At 46.4% G+C, this 18,507-nt stretch overlaps 4 protein-coding genes across 4 annotated transcripts; 3 read left to right on the forward strand and 1 right to left on the reverse strand.

The window, feature by feature from the left end:
- The first annotated feature begins 4,508 nt into the window (after positions 1–4,508).
- Positions 4,509–7,232, forward strand: Marcal1 (SWI/SNF-related matrix-associated actin-dependent regulator of chromatin subfamily A-like protein 1). The gene is made up of 7 exons (XM_030384706.2): positions 4,509–5,338; positions 5,398–5,888; positions 5,951–6,101; positions 6,164–6,328; positions 6,396–6,678; positions 6,737–6,931; positions 6,988–7,232. Exons 1-7 carry the CDS (start codon positions 4,614–4,616, stop codon positions 7,177–7,179), a joined length of 2,202 nt encoding a protein of 733 aa, XP_030240566.1. The 5' UTR covers positions 4,509–4,613; the 3' UTR covers positions 7,180–7,232.
- A 284-nt stretch (positions 7,233–7,516) lies between these two features.
- Positions 7,517–15,041, forward strand: LOC108649308 (cilia- and flagella-associated protein 44). The gene is made up of 9 exons (XM_030384705.2): positions 7,517–7,825; positions 7,894–8,056; positions 8,113–9,929; positions 9,987–10,631; positions 10,693–10,800; positions 11,303–12,923; positions 13,263–13,685; positions 13,754–13,978; positions 14,033–15,041. The coding sequence occupies exons 1-9, from the start codon at positions 7,713–7,715 to the stop codon at positions 14,930–14,932; spliced, it is 6,015 nt and encodes a 2,004-aa protein (XP_030240565.1). The 5' UTR covers positions 7,517–7,712; the 3' UTR covers positions 14,933–15,041.
- A 255-nt stretch (positions 15,042–15,296) lies between these two features.
- LOC108649309 (KIF-binding protein) lies at positions 15,297–17,433 on the reverse strand. Its single transcript, XM_018098280.3, has one exon. It carries the CDS (start codon positions 17,295–17,297, stop codon positions 15,513–15,515), a length of 1,785 nt encoding a protein of 594 aa, XP_017953769.2. The 5' UTR covers positions 17,298–17,433; the 3' UTR covers positions 15,297–15,512.
- Positions 17,434–17,534: 101 nt separating this feature from the next.
- Taf10 (TBP-associated factor 10) lies at positions 17,535–18,281 on the forward strand. Its single transcript, XM_030384711.2, has 3 exons — positions 17,535–17,839; positions 17,892–18,041; positions 18,100–18,281. The coding sequence occupies exons 1-3, from the start codon at positions 17,600–17,602 to the stop codon at positions 18,205–18,207; spliced, it is 498 nt and encodes a 165-aa protein (XP_030240571.1). The 5' UTR covers positions 17,535–17,599; the 3' UTR covers positions 18,208–18,281.
- The last annotated feature ends 226 nt before the right edge of the window (positions 18,282–18,507 follow it).

Genomic DNA, 18,507 nt, shown 5'->3' on the forward strand with positions numbered 1-18,507 from the left:
AAAAATTGCAAATGCCAAATGCCAAATAGGAAATGTGAAATGCATTGCGATAATTTTTGCTTTGGCGTTAGTCGACTGAACGGCAAAACCTTTAAAATGAGTGTTAAATATTAAATGTGAAATGCAAAAACAATGCCATTTACAACATTTTATGCAACCTAATGGCCGTCACATTCCAAAATGACGCTGCGTCCGGAGACAAAATGGCGAATGCAACGGGAAACGGGCAGCGAGCAGCGGGCAGCGAACGAGCGTGACCTTGTACAAAAATGGCAAGGCAATAATAAATGGTTCTTCTTCTGCCAGCAACACATGCTGAGCGAATCTTCAGAGCGCGCCACCCAAAACAAAAAGAGGAAGAAGAAAACCTGAAACCTGTAAACAGGATGTCAAGAAAACAGGGTGCTAAAGCTGATAAGCAGCATAATTGGCTTCGGCTTAGCTCAAGTGCCTGAAGTGTAAGGTGCGAAATCAATAAGATGAGCATATCATCTGAGAGAAAGAGAGAGAGAGAGAGAGAGAGAGAGAGAGAGAGAGAGAGAGAGAGAGAGAGAGAAGGAGTGAGAGAGAGAAATATCTATATAAGTATTTATATAAGTATGTATGGATTTTTAATCAACTAAGTTAACATTAGTTGCACGCAAATATCAACTCTGTCATTATGTCAATAAATCTGTAAATAGCTCTTTATCAATTAAGAATAATATGCCCTCTGCTAACTTACACTCTGCTTCAAGTTCGAGTTCAAGTTCAAGGTCGCCAGCTCTTCTTCTACACTTCGAACCGGGTATATTAAATTACTTATACTGCGTATTGTACCTCATATATATGAATTCAAGTTCATGCGATTTACACAGCAATATAAATTATCGAGAATAGATTTTTTTAAAAGGAAATGATTTCTTTTATTTCTCGTGATTTTCGATTTATTGGGGTACAAATTATCGAGATGCGACTGTGTATCAAATATATATGTATTTTAAAATACATATACATATATTTATATTATAAATATACAAGTTAGTGCTAAATTATATATTAATATATACAAATATATTACATTCTTCTAAATTATTATTATTCATATTCTCTAAATAAATTTCACATTTCTGCTACCAAATTTTCACACTTTCCTGTAGCACATATAGTTTATCTATTCTCTATTATCTATTATCTATACAACCCTCTAACATCCACCTTTCAGCTCTAGGATATATAAATGCGAAATTGGCTTAAATTGACAGTTCGAATTGCAATTGAACAGTCGCAAGACGCAAGGAAGTTCAATAGAAAAGAGAGGAAAAAACAAATGAAAAATCATTCGGAAACTCTGCACTATTTTGACATGCTGTGTGCTTTAAAACTTTGACGCGTCGATTTTTCAGCTCTAGAAAAATCTCCGGAAAAATCAGAAAACTATTTGCGACTTATCGCCGAAAAAAAGATGGGCCATTGAATAAATATCAAAGCAAATGGTCATAAATATTTCTGATCGGCTTTTCATGTTCATCTCTTTTTTTTCTATTCTATTCTATTCCTTTTTTTTTTTTTTGTGTTTTGGGGCCACAATATTTTTTTATGGTACTTTTGCACATGGCGCAACAAACCGAAAAAAAGAAAGAAAGAGAATGATTATTTTTAGAGAGATGCAAGCGAGACACGTTAAAATCATTTATGCCGCTTAAAAAGCCACAAATGTCGGCTGGTATCCCGGCTTCCCAGTTGCCCAGCTGCCCGGCTGACAGCTGAGCAATGTGGATTTTTCTGTTGTTTCGCTTTTTGTTTTGCAAAAGGGATTTGCACGGCTGTAAAGCGAACGCTGAAAAGTGCGAGCAACAATACTCGTATATAACGCATACGCCGCGTATTCTTTTTTACGACGATAGAAAACGCGACGCGAGCAGCTTTACGATGCCCGCATCATTTGATTTTATTGCAAATGGTGCGAAGAGCAACTCGCAAGTGCAAAAAAAAAAATAAAAAACAAAATGAAGCAAGAGAAACCAAAAAGCAAAAATCATAAAGCAAATCAAAATGGAGAAAAAAATAAAAAGAGTTGTTTAGCTTTGAGATTGTTGGGCTAGAGAACACTCTCTTTGTATGCCAAAATAAGATATAAATCATGTCTCTTATCTTTAAGTTTATTTAATATATATTTTTAGTATAAATGGCATATCTAAAAGGAACTAATGTAAAAAAATTTCAATTTCAATAACTGTAGTGCAATAGATCTATCGATTCCGTCCTTTAACTCTTAATTTCTACATCTTAATGTCGAATATACTTTATAAAGTATATCTAGATATTTATCGTCTATGCAGAGCATACAAAGTAAATCAATTTTCGATTGTTCCGTGTCACGCGGTTCGGTTTCGGTGGCGTATGAGCAATGCGAACGTTGGCCCTGTCCTTGAGCCAGTTGCGCGGCCATTTGTTTGTGATTAATGCGTTGATTGCAACAATGGCGCGAATGCAGCGATGCGCAGCACGTCAAATGCAAATAACCGGCGGCCTGAATATAATCAAATCGAAAATGGCAACAACAACATCAAAGTTGACGACAGCGACGGAAGCTGCGACAGCGAGTGAAACAAAACACAGAGCCGAGCGCCCCAGGGCTGACTGCTGATGCAAGGAGGCAAAGGACGCTGAGGATGTGTGTGCCAAGGCCAGACGAATATCAATTAAATTATGGAAGGTGCAAAGCTCTTCAATTGCTGCAACTGCCACCTGCGTCTGCTACCCGAAGGCTTAACAAATATTCGCATGTTTTTCGATTTTATTGACATTTTCTATTTGCCACCGGACAGGACTTGGCAAAGGACATGGCATGGCGGCCAGGCAGCCGAAACAGACGGAACATAAAAACCAAATTCGACAGGTTATTTCTATTTCTGACAAAATATTGCAGACTTTCGCATATCACATTGCGAGAGGGCGGACATATACGTATGTATATTCGGAAAATGGGTTTTGGGAAGCGCATTTTCAGTTGCGTCCACGAAAGTATTTTCATACTTTGACTTTATATTGAAAAACAAAGCAAAGAGTGCAAATAGTGAAATAGAGAGAGAGAGAGAGAAAAGAGAGAGAGACCAAGTAAGAGAGAAGGTATAGTCGGTCAGGAGGAGGACTTGGAGGAAGAAGGGAGACAGAAATATACGTGCCTATGGTAATCCTTTACGGGAACAAGGAACGCCAAGTAAAGGGAGAGAACCCGAAAGAGAGAGAAATACAATAAATAACTAGCGTGACAGATTACTAGCAAATATAAAGTGTATGGAAGATGGAGAAAGAAGGAGAGAGAGAGCGAGAGAGAGAGATAGAGAAGCAAGCAATTATACAAGTTGAGAGAGAGAGATGATAAAAGTGAAAGAAAAAGGTAGAGAGAGAGAGATTATGCATTGTGTAGCAAAGTAAAATTAGCAGACGAAGGAAGATGGAAACATATAATATATGTATATAAAAGCAATTACCTGCGGAAATAAGAAAAACGAGTGAGTAAAACCGGAGAGACAGACAGAGACGAGAATAAAAATAGCGTGACAAAGTAACAGTGTAGCAAGAAAAAAGTGCAAAAATATAGTTGGATGGAATAATACAAGTCGGAGCTGAGAGGAAGAGAAACAGAGAGAGATAGAGAGGGAGGTACTAATATAAATCGGGACTGAGACTTGTAAATAAGAAGTCGTGAGGGAAAGAGAAGAGAGTAACGTGAATAAGAGAAGACGAACAGAAAAGTGAAGAGCGAGAGTTCCGTGATATACGAATTTCTTTAGGAGGCGACCAAAGCAATGAAGAGTAGTGAGAGAAGCAGAGAATTGAAGAGAAGGTCCACTGTGTTGACATAGCCGGAGATTAAAAGCGCAGAATAGCGTTCACAAAAGGCAATAAGAAAAGCAATGAACGCGTTTCATATACAAATATATAGAAATGTATTTATGTGTACTCAAGACTGTAAATACATTTGATGTAATAAAAGAATTTACTTACAAGTGCCATCTTTTAATTGTGTTCCCATACGCATTATAAATAAAAAACTAAATATAAATAAATAAGCCTCTTTCTCATCTTGTATTTGACTTAAATTCACAGATTTTTTTTAGCACAACATTTATAAGATCATTTCTAAATATTCCACTTAATTATTTGAAATATTTTAATCAAAACACCAAATTTAATTTCACCACTTTGCGGTTCTTATTGAAGGCACTTCACCGATACTTGTGGCGGTCGCGCAATAAACGATAGTTTCGATCGATATTCTCCGAGAGCTGTGGAGTCTCTGTTCAATTACAAAAGATACATCGCCATCGTTTAGCATTTTCGTTGTAGATATCGATAAGCCGAATCATAAAAAAATTATCTGAGCAAATTATATTTAAAGCTCTAGTGATAAATATGACGTGCTACTCTTATATTAGATTAAATGACTTAAATTAAATGATTGGCATGTATTATTGTAAAAATTCAAAAATGCGCGCCAGTTTCGATGACAAACAGCTGTTGCTCTATTCAAAATCGTAACAGCCCTGTTTTTGTCTTGTTTTCTAAATGGCCAAGGTTTAGCTCATTCGTAAATTTAAAAGTAAATAAGAGTTTGTCGGCTTGAAATGTCAGTCTGCACAGCAGATGAGATTGCGGAGAAGCGGCGCATAGCACTGGCCAAGCTCCAGGCTAAGAAAAACCAAACACCAGCCGTAAATTCAAACACGAAACCCGCCACAAATGCAAACGAGCAATTGGGCGCAAAGTCCGCGTCGAGTTTTTACAATTCACCGCCTCAAAACAATACAAAGGCAGTAAATAATAATAATAACAATGTCAGCCAAAACAAGAGCTCATCCTTCCTGAATGCGCTCAAGGCCATAAAGACCACAAGTACGCGTGAATTAGGCCGCATCGCCGCTCATCCATACCAGCGCCCCAATGGAGGAGGCAAACCCACACTATGCCCCAGTCCGGAGAGGGAACAGCCGCAGCAGCAGCTGTCGTCTGTTTTTACAAAATCGATTAGCTGTAAAGTGTATTTAATAAGCGCCCAACGTTTCGCTGTTGTGCCTTCCGGCTACCATCAGCAGTTGATTGAAGTCTTTAAAAACATTCCGAGTAAATCGTATGATCCACAAACCCGTAACTGGGATTTCGATCTCAAGGATTACCAGCTGCTCCAGCAGCATGTAGGAGATCTTAAACCAAATGTGCTTATTGGCACGATACCCAAGAAAGTCATTGATCTGTGCAAGCAGCCGGCGAAGCCCTTGGAGAGGAGCGTTCTAGCCTCCATTGAACCAAAGCTGGCCGAGAAGCTGATGCCCTTCCAGGAGGAGGGCGTATGGTAAGATAGCTGCGCTGCAATTGCAAAGATTGGCATTTAATGCTCTTTCTCTTTCATAGCTTCTCCATAGCTCAGCAGGGACGCGTCATGATCTGCGATGAAATGGGCCTGGGCAAGACTTATCAGGCGTTAGCTGTAGCGGATTACTTCAGGGAGGATTGGCCCTTGCTCATCTGCACGACGGCCAGCACACGCGACGCCTGGGCCATGCACATAACAGAACTCCTGCCCTCCGTGCCTGTGCACTGCATCCAGGTGCTGACCAACAGTAACATGTATGTGGTGGATGCCAAGGTTCTGATCACCAGTTACAACATGATGGAGCGCTATATGGATAAGCTACTTGAGCGCAAGTTCGGCTGCGTCATCTACGACGAATCGCACACGCTGAAGAATGGCAAAGCAAAGTGCACAGCCGTGGCCAAGCGGCTGGCCGATCAGGCTAAGCGCGTAATCCTGCTCTCTGGCACGCCGGCTCTCTCTCGTCCCCTGGAGCTCTTCACGCAGATTCAGCTCGTGGACAGTCGCTTTATGAACTTCATGGAGTACAGTGAGTCCAGGCAATTTATTTGATTGTAGATCTCTTTTGTAATGGACTTCTATCGTTGGCAGCTTCTCGCTATTGTGATGGCAAGCAAAGCCATTTCGGCTGGGATGCCAACGGGCAATCGAATCTGGACGAGCTAAAGGTCGTCCTAAAGCTCAAATATATGCTGAGGCGCACCAAGGCCGAGGTGCTGCCACAGTTGGCAGGAAAGAATCGGTAGGAAGTGGATGGAGATCTATAACTGCTTTATATTTAAATTTTATCCATTACTTCTGCAGTGAGACAGTTGTGCTCGATCCCGCTTTGGTTTGGACAAATGATGCTGCAAAGAGCTCTTGTACAGAGCTCAGCAACGAGCTGCAAAAGGCCAAAGGCAAGTCGCGCGAGGAGCTGCTCCTGCGTTTCTATGCGCGCACAGCGGAGGTGAAAACGAAGGCTGTTTGGTAACTAGAAACATGTTTTATATCAGCATCCAATTGCAACTAATCCATCCATGTTCGCCCCCTGCAGCGCATACCTAAAAACTTTGATCAAGGAGAAGCTAAAGTTCATCATCTTTGCACATCATCGCATTATGATGGATGCCATATGCGATGCTCTGAGATCCCTTAAAGTTTCCTTCATACGCATCGATGGGCAAACGCGCAGCGATGTCCGAGCTGGCTATGTGGACACCTTCCAGAAATCGAGCAGCTGCAGGGCAGCTGTGCTGTCGCTCAAGGCCTGCAACTCGGGCATAACGCTGACGGCTGCGGAAATTATTGTATTTGCAGAGCTCGATTGGAATCCTAGCGTAGGTCCAATGAACAGCTCATTGCACTTTATGGCTTATTTCATTTACTTGCTTATAGACCCTGGCGCAGGCGGAAAGCCGCGCGCATCGCATTGGCCAAACGAAGCCCGTGGTCTGTCGCTATCTGATGGCCAATAAAACGGCCGACGATACCATTTGGAACATGCTGAAGAACAAGCAGGAGGTGCTCAGCAAGGTGGGCATCTTTGCCGAGAATCTGCAGCATGCCACGCACACAGCCGCGCCCTCATCTGTAAGTGTCTTACACTTCTGAAAGTGACTTTAACTAATGCCATTTATGCATTTTAGTCGAGCACGATTGAGCAGTATTTCTCGCCAAACAAGTCCAAGTCGGAGGCAAGCGTAGCTGAGGCACAAGCCAAAGAGGATACTACGAGCAGCGTGAATGAAAGGGACACAGTGATGGATAGCGAAAAGGATATAGCTGCTTTCTTTAATGATGATGATGATGATGATGCATTTAAGGATTTAATCTTTTGATGGCTCCGTTTTATACTATATAATTACAAAATTGTGTTTATTTAGTCATAAGAGCAAATAAATAATTGAATGAATTTCAAAATAAAAGTAGAGAATTTTTAAATTTAAGAATAAATTTGTGTATATATCTCTTATTCTAGATTATACAACTTTAATATGAAACATAAGATACGAATTTGAAAACCTGTTGACAGAAAGATTTAATAGGTAGTATAGCCAAACATTAGATGAAATGTGTTTAGTATAGGGGAGAAAAAACTCCCGAGTCAGAGTGTGTTGATATTCAGTTAGCATAGCTCAGCTGATAAGGACTTCTCTTTAAACAAGTTCCTGCTCGGCTTAACATAGCTCAAGCTCGATTTGTTTACGGTGTTAAGGACACACTCAATGCAAACATCCTTTGCGCATGCCCAGAATATTGGTTGCTAATCCATTTGCCGACTGCCTTGGCAACCACCTGAAACACTAGTCGAGAAAACTTTTTGAATTGACTCAAAAAACAAATAGGATAAACAAAATATATATCGAGAGGCATGGATAGCTCATTGGGCGAAAATGCGGAGCTGGCAGGGGCGGAGGATTTTGACGAGGAGGACCTGAACGATGACTATAATGTATCCTTTATGCAGGACATTATCACACTGGAGTAAGAGACCCACAGAGCTCTGCTCTATTTGACGATAGACGAGATTATTTTTGAATCCCCTCCTCTAGGCACTCCTTTGGGTACGACTGCAAGCGTCTGTTCAATCTGGTTTTGGTGGACGATGATACGCTGGTCTTTGCGTCCGGCAACTTTTTGCACTACTTTAGCATATCCAGGGGCGAGGTGACCTTTCGGGAGACCGTCTTCGGCTGCGGCGTGGGCTTCATTACCGTAAGTAGTTCACTGGAGACTTAATAAATGCCAAATCAGAATTTTGACTCCCGCAGAAAAACGAACGTCCCGAGTTTAGCAACCTCTTCACTGTCGGCGAGAATGGGCCCAAGCCGACGATATTCATCTACTCTTATCCCTCGCATGACATTCACACCAAACTCCTGAATGCAGCCAAGAGTTGCTTCACGGCCGGCTCCTACAATTCGAGCGGAGAGCTCTTCGCCTCGCAAGCTGGCTATCCGGACTTCATCATCACCATTTGGCGCTGGGAGAAGGCGGAGGTGGTACTGCGAGCCAAGTCGTTTCAGAGCAACATCTTATATGTGCACTTCTCCGAGCATAATCCCATCCTGCTGTGCTCCGCCGGCCTCAGTCACATCAAGTTCTGGAAGATGGCCAACACGTTTACGGGCCTCAAGCTGAAGGGCGATCTGGGCCGGTTTGGCAAGACGGACTTCAGCGACATCTGTGCGATGTATATGCTGCCCGACGAGAATGTCATCTCGGGCTGTGACTGGGGCAACATGCTGCTGTGGGAGGCGGGGCTCATCAAGTTCGAGATCTGCCGCAAGGGTCGCAAGCCCTGCCACACGAAGCCCATCACACGGATCACCATGGCGAACGGCGAGGTCACCACCGTTGGCATGGACGGCTATGTGCGCGTCTGGTTTTGGGAGACAGTCGACATAGCCGATCCGCCGGAGGACGATCTCTTTGTCGAAATCGATCCCATCTACGAGTTCAAGATCTCCAACGTCGAGCTGCGCTGCATGCAGAAGATCAAGCCGTTCGATGACACAGACTTCGGATACTACGTTCAGGATGGTGGCGGCGGAATCTGGTTTTGCGACATCAATACGTTTGATGTGCCACGCCCACCCAAACAGCTCTACTCGTGCGTGGGCGGACGCGTGCTGGCCGCCCAAATGTCAGCCATATCGCCGCATCTGTTGGCCCTCTCCGAGACGGGCAAACTCTTCGTCTACGACTTCGAGCGGAAGAAGCTGCTGCTGGACAAACAGTTCGCTTCGAACGGGGTGGACATCTTGTGGCTAGACGCACAGATCTCCAGCTATGGCACAGAGCTGGTCGCCGGCTTCGAGGATGGCATACTGCGACAGCTCTTCCTCGATCTCAGCGATCCGAACAAGACCTCCATTCAACTGATACGCGCCTACAAGGCGCACACAGCGCCCATCACCTGCGTGGGCGTGAATCGCATTAGCACGATCCTGGTCAGCGGGGCGATGGACAAGACGATGTTCATCTATCGGATGAGCAACGATGCCGAGAAGTTGGTCCAGCTGAATCCGCTGGGCTTTGTGGAATTCAAGGCCGTGCCCAGCTGCTTCCACTGGCATCAGCAGGAGATGTCGGTGGTCCTGGTTGGGTGCATGAGCGGCGAGGTCTATGAGTACAATATACGCACCAATGTAACCGAGGCGGAGACCTACCTGAGCTACAACATCACGGAGCCGGATCGCTTGCGCAGCACCCGCTTCGTGTCGGTCAAGAGTCGCATACGGCGGGACCTGAGGCGCGAGCAGATCAAGAAGCGCAAGGAGAAGAAAAGGGAGCGCAAGCTGCAAGAAATCGACAAGCTGAAGCAGGCGAATCCAGGTCTACAGATCGACATGGACAGCGCCCTGGCCGACTCGGAACCGGACGAGGAGGAGGAACCGCTGCACATACCCGCCATACCCAATCGCGTCATCTGGCTGCGCTACACGGAACGCAACACCGTCTGGGTCTCGATGGCGGGCTACGATGCGGGCTACCTCTATGAGCTGGACTTTGATTTGCCCGAGCCGAAGTACTCCACGCTGATCACGGATGCCGATGACATCGAAATACACAGCTACTATATCCTGTAAGCCAGGGAGGGGAGTCACATATGATATTTTCTCTAATGAATTCCCTATCTTAGCGAGGAGTTCATGCTATTTGGTTTGGTGAACGGCAGCCTCCGCATCAACCACATAAATCCAGAGGACTTTACAGATCTCTCCGACTATCGTACTTATCCCATGCACGACGCCCTCAAGGGCACCATTCCCGCCATATTGAGCAGCTACGATGGCGAGTATCTGGTCACCATTGGCTTCGACGGCAACATCTTTCTGTACAAGTGGACTGGACCGAAGTATGTTAGAAGTGCGCGGTGGCCGAGCCTGCCGGGCCTGCCTAGTGCAAGGACGGTGGAGGACATCACCGATCCGGAGACACCGTCGCTGGAGCAGGTCAAGATCAATGCGGAGCTGAAGCGGCAGCAGGAGGCTGCCGAGGCTCACGATCGTGATGTTCTGGCCAAGATCGGAGTACTCCAGAACACCTACTTCGACATCATCAAGAAGAATGACGAGCTGCCGCCAGGATTGCGTGTGCCGGACAAGGATCTGCTGCTCGACCCGCGCATCACACAACAAATTCGCGACGAGCTCCAGGCCGAGCTTGACGATGTGCGCGAGGACCTCGCCTACGATCTGGAGGTTGCCCAGGTCGGCCACCAGAAGCTCTACAATCACTTCCTCAAGTGCCTCGATCACATACCGTTCACCATCGCGCCGCTCCGGTGAGTCCTTTCAGAGTCGCTGAATGCCTCCAATAGCTCAATGTTATACCCAAATATACAGGGCCAATGTAGATCCGGTCGCCACCTTTCGCGTGGAGGCCCTGGGCGAGGAGTTCGAGCAGATCAAGCGCGACATTGCGGAGCGACTTAAAATGGAACACGATATGCGGTAAGTGTGCTGCCACGATTCAAGTCTCCGGCCTTCGGTCCGACTGTCTTTAATCCCAATTCTTGTAATTTAAATATCATTGTGTCTTCATCGCACAAACAAGCAGCAGAGATTGCGAGGAGCTTGTACCAGACCAGCCCGAAGTGTAAGACTATTCAGCTAAAGATTTACGATTCGAGCACATCTTTTATAAGTTTTAGAGCACATACGAAATAAGCTAACTAAGACTCATTGTAAACGTAATTCTTTATTTCAGTATATCCTCTATTTTGTTATGGTAACCTTCCCTCCAAAAGTTCTCTTACCTTATAGGACCTCCAATAGTTCTTCATTTGTTTCTATTATTTTTCTGTGTGTTCATTTTTTGATTCTAATTTGGCACTAATGAGCATTACAGTGCCTTATATAAAGTTAGAACGTTCTCTATTATTTTCTTGTGTCTCTTCTTTAAGTGTTTCCCTTAAGTGTAGCCCATTAATCATTATTCCTTGCTGCTCTTCAGCCTTACCGACACACTAGAGTCTGAGGAAAAGGTGGAGCTGATGGGCGAACCACCTATTGAATCGTTCTTCTTTGGCCGTGAGCCGACGACGATTACGCCCAAATTCAGCAGAACGATGATGCGATTGCTGCACCGCTATCGCAAAAGGCAGCTGTACGAGGTGCGGCGCATGTTCGACTGGGAGAAGCTGGAGCGCCAGAAGCCCGATCCGAACCGCAATCATCCCGATGACGATGCCCAGATAGCGGCCGCGATGCGAAACCTGGGCGACTATAAGCTAAAGATTGGCGCCGACTACGAGCCAAAGACCACGGAGACCCTGACGGCCAAGTACATTGAGATTGTTGAGTGCCGGGAGAGATACTTCAATATGCTCGACTCGTACAATCAGCGCCTGAGATCATTGCGCGATCGCAAAAAGGAGGTGATGGACATTATAGAGAAACACCGCGTCCGATTGAGGCGATTGCACGAATATCTGCCGGAGGCGAATCGCATGTACATGCGACACATCAACGAAATCGACATGGAAGCAGAGTACCCGGAGACCAATCTCATCGAGCACTGTACACCCGGCTGCGGCGTCAACGTGGACGATATACTTAGCCTGGATGCGAGCGTCGAGCAGCTAATAGCCGCCAAGAGTCCGCAATTGAGCATCGTTCCGGTCAGTCTGTATCCCATGGATCCGTACGCCAATCCAGCCATACGTGAGGAGATCAAGTTCAAGGCGCTCGAGGTGTGTCAATTGCCGGCAACGCCGCCGCCAGCCGAGATGCTGCAGTATTTGGAGACCCTGCCATCGCCCGCAGATCCCAGCTACTATGAGCTGGACGAGGAGGGTAACGCTCCCATGATCCTGGAGATGCGACATCGTTGGCTACGCGTCCGGGTCGTCGAGCAGCTGCTCATGCTGGCCGACCTCGACGAGGTGGTGCGCCTGTTCGACTTGGCACTGGAGAAGCTGCAGGCCGACCGCATCAACATTAAAATGGACTCCGAGTTCCTTAGTTCCTATCTGATCACGCTCAACCAGGAGCTCTACATATTGCGCGACAGCGAGGAGATCGAGACCCAGCTGCTCGTTAATGCCAAGCACGCCATGAGCACTCGCAACGAGCTTCAGCAGGTGATCAATGCCACCAATCGGCAGCTGGAGGAGCTGCGCAAGAACATTGAGAAGATCAATGAGCAGATCGCGGCGCTGCAGCAGAGCTTCATGATCACGGTGAAGGGGCACAAGTTCTATGACTTTCTGCGCCGCATCTTCAAAAAGAAATATCGTCCGCCCAAGCGTGTGCGCGGCGAGGACGAGGAATCATCATCGTCCTCCTCATCGTCGTCATCCAGCGAGGATGGCGCCGCCGATGCTCAGAGCGTTGACTCCTTAGACATGACCACGATACGGCTGGACGAAACCACCTGCCCCTCCGGCTTGGATCGCACCCTCTACGACTGGTCGTTCTCCATGCGCGCCGATCGTCACGCCCTAGAGCGCAGCTTGGCGGACTGCCATCGGGACGTCGATCGCAAGCGTCGTGAGATTGCCGAAATGCAGACGAAAATGAAGTACCACGAGGAGGTATACCAGCGTGAGAAGAATACGCTGCTAGAGTTTCGGGTAAGTCGGAAGTAACGATAGCACCGGATAGAGGGAATCTTATTACGTATGTTAGCTAGGCTGAAAGAGAAGTTTTCCTAAATGTTTTTGGGGCTTGTCTCTTAGTACAATGAAAAGGAACCCAAATTAAACATTCCTTTTAGACATCTGCATGGATGCATCCTATTCTGTGCCTTAGTTTACAAAATTCTGTCTGGGGAGGTCTATAAAAGGGCTCAAAAGAATGATTTTTCCCACTGCTTCTTGAATAAACTCTACTATCAAATATAATATATGTACCTACCTTCCTTTTACTTTATCGTTCTCATGGCCATCTCCCATCTGGAATTCGCCCTGCAGCGCAATAGACAGCAAGAGATCAACAAGGTGCAGATAAGCACGATTTTGCGCATGGATCAGCTGCAGCATTTCCGTGAGGGCGAGGACTACCGGGACGTGTCTAAAGCGATTCTCTTCGATGCTGACATTCTGGTCGAGCTGCGTCGCCGTGCCGAGAAGCTGGAGGAGGAGACAATGTCCACGAAACGCTGGCATCGCATCAACTTCATTCACTTGCGTCGCATGACTCGGGATATTAAGTTCATGAGATTCGAGATAACGCGCCTGGAGGAGGAGATCAAGCAGGCGATGATGCGACGTTTCGGAATCATCATCAATCTGGATGAGCTGGAGGAGGAGGTGTTGCGGCGCTACGTCTTTGAGCTGGAGACAACGGCCGAGGAGGAGATGCGAGCCCTCGAAAAGGAGCTGAGCGAAAGGCAGGTGAGTTGACTCTCATTTCCAGCACTTGTTGGGCCATGTTTAATCCTTACTAATATCTCTCCCTGCAGATTGAGCTCTCGCGCTGCGAGGAGGAGCTGGTGCAGGAGACGCAGAATAACACAGAGAAGGTGAACATACAGACGGTGCTGCGTGAGCAAAAGAATGTGCTGGACGTGCTGTTGGATGTCCAGGAGCGCAACTACAACAAATGGGCAAATCCGCAAGTGCTGAACCTTCAGTACGACATCGAGAAGCTAATGGGCATCGACACTCAGCTGCTGCAGCAAATCGAGGTGGGTACTTTCATCTAGAATTATGCTATTAGTCGATAATCCTCCTGCTCGCAGTGTCTGGAACGGGAGATCTGCGCCCTACGCCTGAAGGCTAAGCCATTGCAGATCAATGAGCTGTATCCGGAGTCCACGGTGACTGTCACCAACAAGGAGATTTTGCCGATGGATAACGAGCCGGAGATATGTCCGGCCATACTCAATGTGGAGGCTTATATGCTGCCGCCGATGCCCGATGAGTTTATCATGGATCGCGTTCACACGATCGTACAGAAGAGCTTCAATCAGTTCCTGGGCCGGCACACAACAGCGGAGAACATACGAAAATTCTCGCAGAGATCGGCGCTCTATCTTTGCCAGGCTGCCTATAGCTTCCAGGGCCGGTACACGGATCGCATAGCCGAGTGCATCACGGAGCACCTGGGCTCGATTGTGCCAAAGAAATACTTTATACACATCGGGGCGGAGGATCTGCGCAAGCTCTTCAACGAGGTGATCGCCGTCTTTGACTATGAGCGTTCCGATGTGAACACCGAAGAGTTGATTTCGGGCATCTTTGATCATGCGAAGGATTCGCTTTGCGGCCGTCCTGCCGCCGAGGTGGTCAATCGCACCCAGTTCCTGGTGCTGCACATTTTCAAGGAACTGATCGAGGTGCTGCCCTTCGAGGAGTTCCAGGCCGAAGAGACTATGCGCATTCTTGTCGATGTACTGGAGCGCGAGCCCATGGTAGATCCGCGTGCCATCAATGTCGAGCAACTGATAGAGCTTACGCTACAATATGCCAAGGAGAATTTGCTGGATGGGATTACGGCACTGCCCATCCGTAAGCTGGGCAACGACATACAGAAGCAGCTCCAGAAGAGGCGCCAATTCAAGCATCCCAGTTGCCAATCACCGCTGGCAGTGAGAATAGCCAGCAAGAAGTCCACTCCAAACACGGGCCTGCCATTTTAGGGAGGGCCGAGAATCCGAAAGATTCCGGGATCCTATCTACCTGTTCCGTCTGTTTCAAACTAAATATAGATTCAATCTATTGCTACACTATTGCATTATGCAATGAATAGAAGATTAAAGTCGTTTTCAATCAGTTAATTATAATAGGCCTAAGAATCCTAAATCCAATGGGTATTTCTACGCCATTGGCAATTGGCTAAAGGGTTAAAGACTTGAAATTAGCTATCCGTAAGTCTAAGCCAATGGGAAGTTGGGCAGAGGTTTAAAGTCCTTTCCGATTTATTAATTGTTTAAGGTCGTTAATGGATACTGAATACTTATTAAATCGTATTATATATCCATAATATATTACTAGATTACGCTATTTCATTTTAAGGACTTCCCTTGGAAGGCTCGACCCGGTAGACGGAATCAATATTTATTTTTAGTTGCTTGCAATAAATTAAGTATAGTTATAGAATGCATTCGTATATAGCGTATGGGGCATATCCGACTAGCCTATGGATAGCAGAGTTAAGGAATTGGATTAGAGCGTATTGCTTTAGTCAAAGAATTATAAAGCTTGGTCGATCATGCACATTCACTCCAGACGACGTTTCACAGTGTTAATTTTGAGCGGCAACAGTTCCAGCATCTCGCGCACCACCCCGATCTCGCCGTGCAGTTGCTTGGAGGCCTCCTTGTGCTGGTCGCAGGCATCGCTGAAGCGCCTGTAGTAGGTCAAGCACTGATTCAGCTGCTCCAGCTGCTGCTGGGGATGCGCGCTGATCAGCTTGTAGTAGAGGCGACCGATGTGGAAGTGGGCGTAGAGCATGGTGCGCACCTCCTCGTCGTCCATGCCGGGCTTCCACTGCTGGGTGTCGCCGCTGACCAAATATGACTTGACATAGCTCTCAAAATGCTTGATGGCCTTCAGGCAGCTCTGATTGACACGCTTCACCTCCTCCGGGGTGGGCGACTGGTTTGACTTAATGGCATCGAGGCGGATGTCCAGAATGGCTGCATGTGCGGTGCCTGCCACATACCAGCACTCCCGGCAGATCTTCAAGTAGCACACCGGGTCGAGCAGGTCGAGCAGATCCTCCAAGTATTTGGCGCGTCGCTTTTGCATCTTGGCCTGGTTTTCCGGATTCTCCTCGAAGAAGGCAATGTGCTCGTAGGCCTCGGCATAGTCTTGCATAATCTTTGCATATTCGGTGGCTTCGGTTTCTGCCTTGTAGTAATCTTTGGCCACGTCCAGCCACTCGTTGATGAAGTGAAAGACCAGCTTGGCATCGTCGAAGGTCAGACAGTAGTCGCAGCTAATGCGTCGCTCGATGGCCGTCAGATCCAGGTCCTCGAAGCGATAGTCAGCGTCGTCCAGTTGCAGCTTCTCGGCTGCTGCTGCCAGCTTCTTCTGCTCCTGCTCCTCTTCTTCGTCGTCGCGCAGCAGCCGCTCCTTGGACGTTTGCAGAAGCAGCAGGCCGTACTTCGCCCAGCAACGTGCCACATCCGCATAGCGATGCTTGAACGTCTCCGTAACATCCGCCTTCTGTTGCTCGCTCATCTCCGGCTTGAGCATGTGCTCCTCGTGCTCGGCCATAATAATGGTGGCCGCCGCCAGGTGATGACGCGCCTCCGCAAATCGCTCCTGGCCAATATAGTACTGGGAAAGTGTCGCCGTATTGAGCGCAAAGTCCACAGCATCGTACGACTTGTATTGCAGCTGTCGGTGGAGAGTGCGATGGCAGCATTGAGCGGACTTCTCCGGTTCTCCCAAATGCCCATACATCTGGGCCATGTAGAAGCAGCAAAGGGTATAGAGATTCTCCAGCTCCTTGTCGCCGCCATGGGTGGCCTGTAGCTCATCAGGTGGACTATAGAGATCGGCTACTGCTAAAGCTATCTGCCCACTGGCCTTAAACTCCTCATAGGTCTTGTCGGCCTTCAGGAGCAGCTCCACTGCCTGTTTGTACTCCTGCCGCGAGGCAAGCACAATGCTCAGTTCGTTGACTGCGCCCACATAGGGTATGATGCCTTGTGGAGTGTGTTTGTGCGGCTCCATCAGTTCCAAGCAGCGATTCAGCAGCTGCTCACCCTCGCTGACTTCCTCAACGTAGATATAAATGCGACCCAAATCGCGGCATGTGAAGCCCAGCATGGACTTGTAGCACAGCTCATCTTCGCCTCCGTCCTCCTCGGCTGCTTGTATAGATATTAGCTGCTCATCCAGTTGCTTTTTCAAATCGAGGAGGACGTCGCGCGCTTTGTAGTGGGATCGATAGGGATCTGTGGGAGGATCCGTGCGACTGTCCTGTTCCACTAGCTGGCTGGACTTCTCGAACAGCTCCTTGTAGTCGCTGAGCACTTCCTTTGGTATAACCATATTATATATATTTTAAGTAACTTAATTTCGAATTTTTCAATTTTTTAGATTTGACTCATTTTATGTTTTAATTTCCTTTTAATATTCAGCTTGTCAACTGTGGCGGCCAAGCGATTAGAACATTTGCCGAAACAGCTGGTCTAATAACAAATCAATATTGCAATTCATCGCATACCATTATATATCGATATAAGCAATCCTAATCATGTTTTCCAGCACTGTCGACTATTGTCATCACTAATTTTCTGCAAACTGCAACCACTAACCATAGTGCTGCAACAATATACACAAATAAATAAATAATGGCATCGGATGGAGAGGATGTGAATATGACGGCATCTGAAAGTGAAGTTTCTGCCGCAGAAAATGAAACTGACGTTGAAGATGCGCCAGTGCAGGAGCTGGAAACAGATGATGACCTTGTCGAAGTCGAAGCTGTCCCCCTGTCGACCGATGAAGCTGAAATGGAGGAATTGCTAACACAACTGGAGGATTATACGCCCACGTTGCCTGATGCGCTTACTATGCGCATTCTAAATAGCGTAAGTTAGTCTGAATACCCTATGCTGAAATGTTTATTAAAGATATATTTAGTCTGGCTTTGGCTCTGTGGATCCACGAATCGTTCGCATCGTTTCTGTCTCAGCGCAAAAATTCATCTCAGATATTGTAAATGATGCGCTGCAGCATTGTAAAACCCGCACAACAAACATACAGCACTCCAGCGGACACAGCTCCGGCAAAGTAAGTTCTTTGATATATACAAGATAATATACTTATTCATTTACCAATATTGCTGCAGGACAAGAAGAACCCGAAAGATCGCAAATACACTTTGGCTATGGAGGACTTGGTGCCAGCTCTGGCCGATCATGGCATAACAATGCGGAAGCCACAATATTTTGTTTAAAATCATACGAATTAGAATTAGTAAAAAATGGAAAAATATGTGTACATTATTTAGAAAATAAAATTTATATCATATGCTATTTCTACCAGTTACTACTATCGGTTACATATCGAATAAACAAACAACTGAATTAGATTACATTACGTTAATACAAAAGTAAATAGAGACCTAACGAAGAAACCAATATAACTATATAAAAAAACTTAACTCAATATATCTATAAAATATCCATGTAACTAGCAGTTACCGCTGCCGGCTACCTGCTTGCGGCAATCTCAAGTAAAATATCGAAACAAACCA

This window comes from Drosophila navojoa, chromosome 3 (assembly GCF_054131105.1).
Source record: "Drosophila navojoa isolate 15081-1374.11 chromosome 3, UAZ_NAV_1.0, whole genome shotgun sequence".
Classification (NCBI taxonomy): domain Eukaryota; kingdom Metazoa; phylum Arthropoda; class Insecta; order Diptera; family Drosophilidae; genus Drosophila; species Drosophila navojoa.